At 48.3% G+C, this 12,999-nt stretch overlaps 1 protein-coding gene across 1 annotated transcript in view; it reads right to left on the bottom strand.

Moving 5' to 3' along the window:
• Positions 1–1,162: 1,162 nt before the first annotated feature.
• UTP20 (UTP20 small subunit processome component) overlaps positions 1,163–12,999 on the bottom strand; it is a 103,838-nt gene continuing 92,001 nt past the window's right edge. The window contains exons 50-62 of the mRNA XM_036759382.1: positions 12,772–12,903; positions 11,893–12,003; positions 11,006–11,085; positions 9,272–9,341; positions 8,962–9,144; positions 8,173–8,304; positions 7,029–7,161; positions 5,765–5,952; positions 4,932–5,003; positions 3,830–4,180; positions 3,475–3,601; positions 2,679–2,824; positions 1,163–2,593 (exon numbers count right to left, since the gene is read on the bottom strand). Coding sequence (XP_036615277.1) covers positions 2,438–2,593; positions 2,679–2,824; positions 3,475–3,601; positions 3,830–4,180; positions 4,932–5,003; positions 5,765–5,952; positions 7,029–7,161; positions 8,173–8,304; positions 8,962–9,144; positions 9,272–9,341; positions 11,006–11,085; positions 11,893–12,003; positions 12,772–12,903 — 1,881 coding nt within the window. The 3' untranslated portion in view covers positions 1,163–2,437. The remainder of the gene's footprint in view (positions 2,594–2,678; positions 2,825–3,474; positions 3,602–3,829; positions 4,181–4,931; positions 5,004–5,764; positions 5,953–7,028; positions 7,162–8,172; positions 8,305–8,961; positions 9,145–9,271; positions 9,342–11,005; positions 11,086–11,892; positions 12,004–12,771; positions 12,904–12,999) is intronic.

The raw sequence follows: 12,999 nt of genomic DNA, 5'->3' as shown, positions 1-12,999 counted from the left end.
GCCACAAGCCCAAAAAAAAAAATATTGCAAAGTTCCAAACAATGAATTTGGCCAAAGGGGCAATGAGAAGATACCCAAATTCTGCCAAAGCAAGAGGGGGTCTGTGGGTGTGGAACCTTGTATGCAATGACTGGTGGATGTGTCAATCAGTTTTACAGAATTGTTTTCCTCTTTTCTTAAAAAAAATTCTTTGTCATAAGAGACAAAATAGCTCTCTGGGAGGCATACAGGAAAAAACATAAAATGATATATCCACAAAAGCTGATTAAAGAGTAATATTCTCTTTATATGCAAACAAACAATAGCACTGCTGCTCTCTACCTTTGGTGGGGTAAGTCTTTTGTATTTTTCACATAGTGGGATGGAAGTTTCCTTGACATTTCAACCTGGCTCCCCTTGTGACCGGCAGCATGGACAGGATTTTGGAATGTAATTGGCTGTAACTGTGCAAAGCTCATTGGTTCTCCAACTCATGACCTTGACCTCCTTAATGAGACATGGTATTTATAATAGCACTTGATATACTCTGGATTACCTTTGAGTTCCTCCTGCAACCCTGGGAGGGAGCTGCTTTTGTCCCTGTCTTTTTCTAGGGGGATAAAAGATTTGGGGGGCTGTCGACCTGTGGTTTCCTGGATGTGGGGAAACTTCATCTCTTGATGCAGATCAGCAATCCATCCATCAGTTTTGGTCTGAAGAAAGTTGCTTGTGAGCACTGAAGTACATACTGAGTGGCTTTTCCTAGTTGTTCGTGAGCACTGACATATTGAGTGGCTTTTCCTAATTGCTGAGGTACGGATTGAGTGGCTTTTCTTAGATCGTACAGCTATCAAATGTCACAGGCGGGAACTGAATAGTCTCCCTGGCTTCTAAGCCCAGCATTCTTACAACTACATTATGCTGCTGGCTCCTTCACCCTGATGAGCAGAAAAGGTTATAGACAGATCAGTATTCTCAAGAAAAAGAACAGAAAAGGAGGAGGCAGTAAACAGAATACATCTTCCTTTCTTAATGATTCCTGAGGTGCATCTGCGTGGCACTGAGGTACCCCACATTTCCTTCACCCATTTACACAATGGACACACTGGGTTCATTTCTGGGGTAAAGGGATTAGGAGAAGAGAAACTCAATTCTTGTACAGACAACACATATACACAGACTATTTCCACAAAACATATAATTTTAATGTTAAAACATCTGCAAATATAGATTAAAAACAAGATAATTTGCTAGCATGTGATGGGCCACACCATGAGCTGACAGGGCTGTCAGTCATACCAGGTCAAAGAATAGAAATACAAGACGACAATTACGACATCCGGCAGGCAAGCAACAACACTGTACAAAATGGTCAACTACTACTGGCCACGGGGAAGGGTCACTGACGTCAGCTGACAGTGGAGACATAAGTTTTAAATTGGACCACCAGAACACAAAGCCATCTCAAGGTTCAATGAGAAGTCTGAGGTAGAAGCAAAATGGGCACATTTTGAAATCTGACATTCGATGGCGGGCCAATGACTGGACATGCCTGTGGTTTCATTGGTACAAAGAACCCCCAGATGACAAACCAACGCAAGTTGGCACCTTCTCTTAAGAGACTGCTAGCAGGCGCCACAGCGCACAGAGTGCTGGGCCAGATACTTGGGAGGTGGACGACCCTAGGCCAGCCAGCCTGTTTTCTCATCTGTAAAATGAGGGTCGTAATAGCACCTACCTCGTCAGGTAGTTGTGAGGACCCTTAAGTCACTAACCGTAAAGCGCTTAGCACAGGGCCCAGCTCATTATCCTTAACTGACTAGACCGAATGGGACAAACCCAGAGTCTGCATGTCTGTTAAAAGAATCACGACATACTACTACTTGTACTGAAGTACTCTGTATGGAAGCATGTCCACACTTGGACAACCTGACCTCGCTCCACAGACTCTGAAGAAGGAAGCAAGAGCCTACAGGCAGACATTCCACATCAAAAGGTTTTAACTGGAGACCCCCAGGATATTTGGAGAGGGGGCCCACAGGGCACAGAGATTTCAGGGGGCCTATGAACTTGAACGAGAAATAAGAAACGACATCTTGGCTATCACTAAGTTCTAACTGAAGCTGAGCATTTCATTCAGTTACTTCAGAACACTCACATGAGAGGACCCATAGCTTCACCAGACTGACTTCCAAAAGGGCCCATGACCCGACAAAGGTGAATTCTAACCCTAAATGCAAAAGGAGAAACACTACCTTGTTTTTATTCATTTTTATGCGATTGGTGGTGACTCCTGCCTCCCTCTGTGTACACACACACACACACACACACACACCCCAGACCAAGCGTCATTATAAATCTCTTTCAGCATATTTAATGTGGGCATAATGAACATGGTACCTGTACATACACTAACATACACTACAGAGGCCCTGCCTGTGCTGGGCCGGATCCGGCCTCACTCCACCATGGCCAAGTCCCGCAGGCCGTGGCTCCTCTGCCTCTTGGCCTTGTAGCCCGGCCGCAGGAACTCAATCTTCCTCTTCTTGGCCTCACTCTTATTCTTGTGCTTCTTCATCTTCTTCTTGGCAGCGATGTCAGGATTGGTCACGAACTGAAAAGACAAAGGGAAATGGGGTTGAGGGGGCCCAAGGACATGGCAGGCGGAAGGACGGACGGAGGTGAGGGCAGGCACTGACCTGCAGGGCCTTCCGCTTGATGCGGAGTGCCCTCTTCTCCCGGGCCCGCTTCTGCACAGAGGCAAACGCCAACGAGAAGGCTTCCAGGCCAACCATCTTCTTGAGCAGCTCCAGGATTTCTTGGGAGAGGTTCTTCAGCGAAGGGTCTGCCATTAAAAAAGTAACACACATGGATGGGGAAGTCACTCTCTGCCACCTGGCAAGATGGCACTCAGAAGAAAGGACAGCCCCTGTTGAGAGGTCAGGGGCCACTCTGGGAAGGAATGAGTGTGGCTAATACAGCCACCAGGATCCAGTACTGTGCACCCCCAACCCTGACAGGACCCTCCTGCCCACACTGCCAGAGTCTCAGCAGGCATGAGGGCTGGAGCCCGTCAGTCATGGAATGAGACACGGACAGGTGAGGAAATCTGGCTGCTCCCGGGAGGGCTGGCAAGCACTTACATGGGCATGGGTGACTGAGAGGAAGTGGGGCAAAGAGAAGGAAATGGAGAGTGACAGACACCAAAAGGACTGCCCTGCCAGGTGACTGGAATGACCAAGTGCAGCCCTGAAGGCTGAGGACCATGGGTGTGGGGCAATGCCTACACTCCAAACCTGGGTGATGTCTATTCACTTTAGGACCCCACGTGGCCTGATGGACAGCCTCTGGAGCCCTGGCTGCTGCACACACATTCTCCCCAGAGGCGCTGTGGGTAAGTCCTTGGAGTGGTGATCTGTGTCTGTGGGGGGAGTTTCCCTTTACCCTATCTCCTCATCCCTCATTCACAGAGCCCTCCCACAGAGGACTCCTCACCTTGCTCTGAGTAGGTGCTGTTCAGCTCCCGGAACAGCGGAGCAAGGATCATGGGGAGAAAAGGCCGGACCTTGTCGGGGCCCAGATCAATGGCCAGAGCTCCAAGGAACTTAAAGATGCAGGTTCTCTGAAAACACAAACCATCACGAGTGAGTGAGTGCTGTAGGGCTCCTTCGTGTCGTTCCAAGGGAGAATGGGGGCTGAAGCCAATGAGCCCTTCTCGGGATCACATTTTTAGAGCCATAAAACAACGCTGGGGGAATCAGTGATTGAAATGTGTCATCCCGGTGTTTGAAAAACAAGTTCTTTTTCAACCCCAGGGCTCAGAGGCCCCAGGGTGCCCTATCTGTCTCACCTTTAAGGGATTTTTGGGCGAATATGCGGCTTCCCGTTTGGCCATGATAGACAGCTTGTGGATCAGCCAGAACAGGTTGGCGGGTCTGCCTTGCTCTTCTTCTACTCCCCCCTTCTCTTCTGTTCCAGCCGCCTCATTTTCGTCACCGGAGGCTTCTTGGGCTGGCCCCGAGACATCCTCGCCACCTGTGGTCTGGGATGTTTCTGGGGCAGATGCCTCCATGCTCTCCTCGGAGGCACCTTCCTTCTCCTTGGAGGCACCGTCCTCCTCCTCACAGGCACCTTCCTTCTCCTCTGCATGGAGTGCCAGAAGATAGATGACTTTGGCAACAAACAACAAATTCTTAACAATCTTCAAAAGAAAAAAAAGAGTCCACATCAGCTTCTTACTTTCTCCAAAGGCCTCCGTGATTTCCATGGGGTGCGTTCTCCCTCTCCAGACTTCTACGGTGATTTTCCCGTAGGCAGCAGGGCCTTGCCCAGCCCTGCCGGATGATGCCTTTCACCCACTACAACCAAGGGTCAGCTTGCTGTTTCAATTACTATCTGCTATACCAAAGGCAGACAGAGTGGGATTTTCTTACCTATGTCTACTTCACAAAGGGTCGAGCAGAGACAGCTAGGTGGTGCCGTGGGCCTGACGCCAAAGAGACCTGAGTTCAAATTTGGCTGCAGACACCTCTTAGCTGTGTGACCCTAGGTTAAGTCACTTAACCTTCACCTGCCTCAGCTTTCTCACCTGTAAAAGGTGGATGACAGCAACCTCCCTCCCAGGGCAGTCCTGAGATTAAAGGAGATCCTCCACGGAAAGTGCTCCAGACAAGCCTAGGGTTCCTTTTCCTTATTATATGGCCACTTAAGGATGTTCCAGCTGTGTGAGATGCCAGCACCCGCCCTGCAGCCCTTGAGAGTGACCAACATTTCTGCTTCATGAGCAGAGAAGGCCTCCGGCGAATAGATGCCCTCCAGGGGAAGCCCCTCAAGTTAGAAGCCTTTGGAATGGGTCATGCACCTCGAAGACATGCGTGAGCGGGCAGCCAGGCCCCTTCTCTGCCCTAGAGACACGACAAAGGCCAGCTTGTTCAGAGCTTTCTCATTCCTACCTGTTCTCCCAGAGACTGATCCAAAAACTTCGACTGCAACTGATAGCAAAAGGCCAAAGCCAACCTCTTCATCTGAAATGATAAGAAAAGCCAGGGTTGTATGAGACACGGTGCTCCCACAACTGCTGACTGTCAATGGCACACGACAGTTACCCAACTCCAGAGCTGTGCGCACAGAAAGTGCTTCACAAATACTCCTCCTCTCTTTCTTTTCACAGTCCCCTTTACACCAACAGAGAAGGCTATGAACCTGATCCAAAAGACAACACTGGGCCTGGAATGAGCAAGCTCTGGGTCTGACTTCCACCTCTGGACATGTACAGGCTGTAGGGGCCTGCACAAGTCACCGGGCCTGAGCTCCTCATCTGTAAAATGAGCACGGTAACAGCCGTAGCACTTGCCTCTGCAGGATGCCTTGAGCGTTAACAGTAATAACAGCTCTTTATTGATATAGCAGACCACGAAATGATGCATGCAGAGTGCTTTGCAAACTTATAAGGGCTGCATAAGTAAATATCAGGTAGTCAATCTATTGGCAAGCATTTATTAAGCACCTACTGTGTGCCAAACTGTAATAAGGGCTTTTATAAAGATGACAATAAGCACGTGAACACAAACACATACAATCAGAACGATGACCTACAAAACCCTCACACCTGGGACTTTTGTTTTATGGAGTTTTACAGTTTCTCCTCCATCCCAAATAGAAGACTTTCCTCACCACCAAGTGCTGTAAGAATGATTCTGTCGTGTCACACAAGTGCCTCGAGGAAGATGGCATGGGGATAACTGGGGGGAAGGAGATTCCCTATGACCACCCCTCAACATCTTACCTTGTGATCCAGGTCCTTAGTTAGGAAGTTAATGGCCACCGGGCCTGAATGTTTCTTCTTAGACTTCTGGGTGGACCATCTCTTAATCAATTCCTCTGGTTTGCAAGAGGCGAACAGTAAGCCAAAAATCTGGGCTGAAGTGAGCCACACCCAGCTGTGGGGGTGGGACAGATGGGACTGGATGTGACCTGGGGGAAAGCAGAGATTTTCTTTTTCCTTGCCTGATTACTGAAGTAGGGAATTATGGGGTTCCACTGACTTCTTTGAGGGAAGGTATAGCATCCATCCTAACTGACCCTGGCAAGCTTGATACAAGGACAATAAAGACACTAAGAACATCATGGCAACTTCTGTAGCTATGGGGGTCGTGGTACAGTCTTGTCTGTCCATCCACATGCTAGGAAAAGAACTGGTATGTGTACGTGTACGTGTGTGTGTGTGTGTGTGTGTGTGTGTGTGTGTGTGTACACATAAGCACAGATACAGAGATACACACATACAAGCAAGCTTTGGGGACGCCTTATATCCATGTGAGCTCATTACAACTGGACAAGTCACTTTCCATCCCCATAAATGAAGGCCCCAAAGACCTTGGAGTTCCCTTCTAGCTCAGGCCCTGTGATCTCTGCTTACAGAGTTTTACTGTGTTTCCTCACAAAAAGGCTTTGGTGAAGCACAGACACACCAAAGATTTTAGGTTCTGAGAGGCTGCCTGGTACTGGGGAAAGAGAAGGGCCTTTGGAGGAAGAAGACTTGGCTTCACCTGCTGATTCTGTCATCCTCATCTATTCCTGCCTACCCCCTGGCCTCAGTTTCTCCATCAGTGAAATGAGGGGATGGGAGCAGACAGCCTCTAAGATCCATCCCGTCCAACCCTGGGGCTGTGACCCTCCTGCTCAATGGCCCACAGGCTACCTCCCAATTCCTGTGTGTCTACTTGTGACTTTGGTCTTTGCTTCTGGCACACACACAGCTTCCCCCTGCAGAACGCGTGCCTGGCCATCTCTGCAGCCCCAGTGGCTGGCGCACCATGCCGGCACTTCCTAAAGAAAGGCCAATCTGGACAGACCCTGCAGGGCCCCCTGAATGGTGAGTGATGCTCTGAGCACACAGAAAGACCAAGAGGGACTCTGAGGCTCAGTCCTGAAACATCCGTCACTGGTGAACTAGCAGCCAGATTCTGACTGCTGCCTTCAAGACTTCTATGCCAATGAACAAAGGATGGGTGAGGTCGGCTGGTTAATCTTAGAACAATCAGACTTACTCCAGATGTTGTTCAGACTCTCAGGATGTTTGGTGAGTTGAAGAAAATTGGATTCCTTGATGAGTTTAGTTATCAGTGTAAGAAAACCAAAGAGTAGTCTGTCCGATGCTTTTTCATCAGTTTCCTCAATGAGCTAAAAAACAAACCCAAGCGTGGATGAGGTCATTGAGTCAGGACAAGACAAGGCAGGGGGTGTCTGAGCTGTCTGACTACAAAAACTTAGAGAGTATTCAACATAGGCCAAAGAAGAGCCTCCGTGTCTCTTCAAAGTAAGCAGGACCAGGACAAGGACTGGCCTCCGTTGACCTTGAGAAAACCCTCAGGTGGGCAAGGAAACTCTCCCTACCACCGCAGGCGGGAAGGCTCTCTCTTTGCTGCGAGAGGGGCCCCGAGCCCTAGGCAGGTACAGACTTTCCCAGGGTCACACAGCCAGCGTCAGGTGCAGGCCTCATAGTGCAGCCCTTCCAGGCTTTGAGTACGCACCCTGTCCATCAGGCCACAAAGCTCTCTTTGAAAATTTCAAAATAATAACGAAATGGAAATGTAGTTTAAAAATGCCTATTTGTTTTCATAACTATGGAATATTCCTACATTGGATAGTAAGAATGTACAGACAGTAATGTGGTTCCTGCCAAAGGCCTCAGGATCACAATATTCACTTAGTCTAACCTCCTGATTTTATTTCAGATAATGGATGCTTAAATAAAATGCAAAGGCAAGATGGAGTGACTGAAGGAGGGGCAGATGGATGAGCATTTATTAAGCCCTTACTGTCCACCAGGTACTGTGGTCAGTGCTTAAAATACAAATACCAATCAGAAGCAGGACAACCCTGGCCCTAAGGGGGAAGGCAATCCACACAGGGTGAGGGAGGGCCACTGTGGCCTGCAAATTCCCCAAAGGAGGGAGGACAAAACAAAATTACTAAAGTGAAAAGAAATGACAGCTGAAGCTGAGACTGGATGAGCTCACTAAAGGAGAGAACAGGAACCAACCTGGTTTTCAGCATGCTAACGCACTTGGCTAACATCAGGAGGGACGCCCCCAAGACATGCCAACCCTTTTCTTTCCTGAGATACAGTTTCATTGTCTAAACCAAAAACATATGCGTAGACAAGATTTTCTTTCACAGCAGACTACTTACATCTCGGAGCTGGGAAGGCTCGAGCTCTCTCTCAATCACGGGCAGGACCGTCCCAAATCTCCTCTCAAAAGCCACCCCTTCAGTCTCCACAAACAAGCCACAGGTCTGGGCAGCCAAGCGCTTCTGCAGACTCTGCCAGCAGGAGAGAAGGCCCAAGACCATCAATGGGCCATCGTGGGATCAGGGGACCAGTAAGACCTCCTGACAACTCCATGGCAAGCAGCCAAACTAACCCAGACTGAGAAATAGAGGCATTCCCACCATTATGGTCCATTTTCTGGAATGTTTTACAAGTGGGGCCCATGTGATCTCATGGGCGTAACAAATTGTAAGGCACAGAAGCTAATGGCCTGTCCCAACACAGGGCAATCAATTGATCCGACAAGCAGGCATTAATTAAGTGTCCACTGTGCACTAGGCACTGTGCAGGGTGCTGGGGAGATGAAGACAGATGCCCTCAAGGAGCCTCCATTTTATCAGGGGGATAGTGTGAACACAGGAGAACATGTAGGTATATGCAAAACAAATCCAGGTGAAGGATGGCATGAGAACTGGATCGAGGGCTGGAATCAAGTCCAACCGCGTGAACTGCACAGAGGAGGAAGAACCGAGCCCCGCAAAGAACACGAGGCTGGCCAGGGTCAGACAGACAGGATACGGCAGAGCTGGGAATTCAGGCCCTCCCGCTCAGCCACCTGCAGTGGTCTGACACCTCCCCCAGCAGCCCTCATCTCCACACTGGCTTCAGTGGGTCAGGGCTGTAAGCAGAATATGCTGAACGCTCCCTACCTTCTGACTCCCAAACCACTTGACCACGAGCACGTACATCAGGTCTTTGTTTTCCAGGCTGACTTTGCTGAGCAGCAGCTTGATCGCCATGGAGGCCATTTTTTTGCACTTGGCAGAGTTGTCGTTGATCATCATGAGACAAAGGGGAACGAAGAACAGCCCACAGTTCTCGTGGAGCAGCCCCTGAGAGACACAGGAATGACTGTGTGGGGGACCCTAGATTTGCCACTCTAAGGAACAGGGATGGCTGTGAGCTGCCCCTGCACATGCGTCAATGCTGCTCTACATTCGTACTTTGTACAAACAGTACCTGAGGGAAGGTCTCGAAAAGGTGAGCAATCATTTCCAACGCAGACTCTCTTCCCGCCTCATAGTCATAGCTAAGGCAAAGGTATCAAACACAGACGTTAGCATCGTCAAAACGGACTCATTTAAAAAAAAAACAACAAAACAACCCAGAATCTGGGTCACAAGGGACCTCAGCAGCCATGGAGTCCAAGACACACCTGAAAAGTGGCCCCTGGGCCTGGAATTCTCTTTCCTCCCCTCCACCTGCTGCCTCTTCTCAAGTCTCAGCTAAAAAAATCCCACCTTTTGCAAGAAACCTTTTTCAATTTTCCTGAATCCCAGCATCTTCCTTCTGAGAGTGTATCCAATTTACTCTGTATAGAACTCATCTGTATGTAGTTGTTTGTTCCCTGTTTCCCCCATCAGACCATGAGCTCCTTCGGGGGTGGGGGTGGGGACACAGGGACTGGTTTTTGGCTCTTTGTAACCTCAGGGCTTAGCATGGTCCTTGGCACATAGTAGGGGCTTAATAAATGTTTGTGGACTTGCCCCAACAAAGCGGCTGTCTGGCCTTGGCTTGAGGACCTTCACCAGAGGCAGTGTGAGACTGTGGAAGAAAAACGGCTTTGGAGCTGGACGATCTGCATTCAAACCTGCCTTTGTCGGTTGGTGACAATGTGACACCAGGTAAATGACCTGAGCTCTCAAATTCAGTCTGATGAGTGGGTTGTATTAGGTGGCCTCCATGGCTCCTCGCCACTTTAGAGCTGGGGTCCCAGGACCTCCTAATTCTATTACACTTCCAGAGAGCTATAAAAATTAAAAGGTTGTTCCTGACACCAGGCCTAACGTTGCTTCTCTGGTACTCTGTTCCCTGGCTCCTAATAGTTTCCATTACTGTCCCCCACCCCTCAATCTTTAATTTAAGACACTAAAAATAAAACCCAATTATTTACTTAAATATTTTTAATGAAATGCCTTCATTTTTAATCCCTTAGCCCATCAGCTGCTGTGTAGCCTTAGCCGTATTTCAGGGGCCCTAAGCTTCGGATTCCTCATCTGTGAAGGCAGGGCTGAGCTGGATGGCTGCCAGGTCCTCTGGCCCTCAGATCCCATTACAGACAGGCTGTCCCTCCTGCAGCTTCAGCCACCAAGGGCTGGCTTTGGAGGGCTAACCAGTTACGTGAACACAGGCCAGTGAAACGTCACTCAGGACAACTCTGCAGTGGGCAGCAGAGGTTAGGAAATCATCAACACTTACTTAAACACAATTCAACTGTGTAATCAGTGATTATCTAGGCTACTTTTCTAGGAAGGCAGACACTTGGGCTCATGGAAAAGGATAAGCTCCCTCCAGTTCTCCACATCCCACTAATTAAGAGAAAGCAAGAAGGTTTATCAGACCAGATCTCAAAGCAATTTAGACAGCAAATGCCTTACGAAAGAGTCAAGTAGAAAAGGACAGCCTCCTTGGAGATTTGTAAGACCTTATGCTCTTGCCCTTTATGAAAGGACAGCCCACTTGGATGGAAGGAAGCCCACTGCCCAGGGAAGGCAGTGTGGTCCAGTGGAAAGAGCCTCATTCTGGGGGGAGAGGACTGGGGTTCCAAACAGCCTTGGATGCTGATTTCTATGAGGCCTTGGCCAAGTCTTTTCTTTTACAGAGTGGTTCCTGGGGGACTTATGGCTCCAGAGCTAGGACCCCAAGATCTTCCCAGAAGCTGCAGCCTTGTTCCAGGCATCTGCTCTAACTTACTTCAGTTGAGCCAGCATGAACTCCAAGTTGGATTTCAGTTTGGAACCAATAGGGTAGTCAAGAATGTATTTCAGATAAACCTGGAAAATGGAAGAAAAAAAGGAATTGGTCCCTCCCCACATACATGTCTTATTCCAGTCTTGGCCTAGATGTGACCCTGGGCTCTGGAAGGTGATGCTAGCTGAAGGTGAGTCACAAGAGGGCCTGGTGACCTACAGTGTAGAGAACCAGCAATGGATCACCTTCCAACTCCTGCTGCCCTGAGCCTGGGCCACATAGCCAGGCAGGGCAGGAGGAGCTTTCTTGGGCTAAGGGATGGAGGAGCAAGGGTCTGCTTTAGCAGAAGGCCTCTGGCTGCCCAGCCAATCCACAGCCAAGTCTCTCCCTCCTCTTACACAAATTTCTGTCCCTTCTTTCACTTGTCTGAAGGTCTGCCCCCCGGCCAAGGAATCTTTGGCTTTTCTTTTGTGCCTGAGCTTCCTATGGCTCTGAGTTCTATGTCCTCTCTGTTCCTTCTTGTTACTGTAGCCAAGAAAATGATGCCAGAGATGCGTTCTGTTCCCTTCTCCTTTCCCTCTCATCTAGAGAGTCATACTCTCAATACATTTAAGGAACTTTCACAATGTAGGCACTAATGAGTGTTCTCAAGAAGGAACAAGCAGCTCCCCATCCTCCCTCAATCTACATACTCGGTGCCTGGTCAACATGCCAAGGTTCTTCTCATTATCTAAGAGACTCTAATTATTCAAGAACCACCCTGCTGGCTGGGGAGTAAATACGCTGGTGCACATTCCCACTGCCCATCAGATAGCACCTTGGTTACCTCTCTACCCAAAGATGAAGCAAACAAAAAAATCACACCCAAACCAAGAACAAACAGAACAAACCTGTCTACACTGGACTCTGACTGGTTCACTTTGTCCAGTAATTGCAAACTGGGAGACTTTCTTCATGACATCATCGATTTCTGGAACCATCAATTTTCTTGATAAAATGGCCTAAAACATAATAGAACAAACAGACACGTTTTATTTACAACTTCACTAGAAAAGGAAAGTGCACTTTCAACGTTGAAGCCAACACACTTGTTTTTTAAACTCATTTAAAAAATCCTTAAGAATTTAAGAAGATTGCATCTGTTTCAATAAGGTTAACAGAAGAAAAATGTAACTTAGTTTTACTGAACAATTTATATTATCATCTAGAATTACACTAAGAGGGTGACTAAAATGTCTATAGCTTTTGTCCTGGAAATCCCATAAGCAAGGAGATCAAAGGTGGAAAAAATGACCCCATGTGCACCAGATGTTTACAGCAATCCTTTTTTGTATTAACAAAGAACCAGGAACAAAGCAGATGCTCATCAACTGGGAAATGACCCAACAAACTGTGGTAGGTGAATGTCACCGAATGTTACTACACTGTAAGAAACAGTGGACTGATGACAGAGAAGCAAGGAAGACCTTTCGGGGCCTGCCACGCTCCATGAGTGAGTTAGATGTTAGATAAGACAGAGGCCCTTGCCTCACTGAGCTTCTAGTCTGGAGAGAGGAATCAGAGCAGACAAAAGCATAAGCCAGTCATGGGTGACCAGCTTCCCAAAGCCGATCAAATTACTAATCTAAGAAGTGGAAATCAGTGTCAGCTAGAGGGTTTGTCCAAGCATTAAACACCTAGCCACAAGAGTCTTGCTAAGACAAAAGATTTCCTCATCATCCTGAAACAAAGAATGTGCATTTCTTAGTGCCCGGAGCCAGCCTGCACACCTTCAAGAGACCAAACGCTGTTGCCTGTCGTGATGAATCATAGATGTCCTCCTCAGCGTAGGCCAGCAGGACTTGGAGCTGCTTCTCTGTGATCTTGTAGGACTTGACCTTCTTCACGAGGATGGTCACACACTGAAAAGGAAAACCCAATTGCACCAGAATTAACAGCATGCCCCACAAATCAATCTGGTGACAAGCATTTATTCCAGGCTTTACAGGCATCTGTGC

The sequence above is a fragment of the Trichosurus vulpecula genome, chromosome 5 (genome assembly GCF_011100635.1).
Source record: "Trichosurus vulpecula isolate mTriVul1 chromosome 5, mTriVul1.pri, whole genome shotgun sequence".
Classification (NCBI taxonomy): domain Eukaryota; kingdom Metazoa; phylum Chordata; class Mammalia; order Diprotodontia; family Phalangeridae; genus Trichosurus; species Trichosurus vulpecula.
The sequence above is the reverse complement of the archived record's forward strand: the minus strand, read 5'-3'. Positions and strand labels throughout refer to the sequence as shown.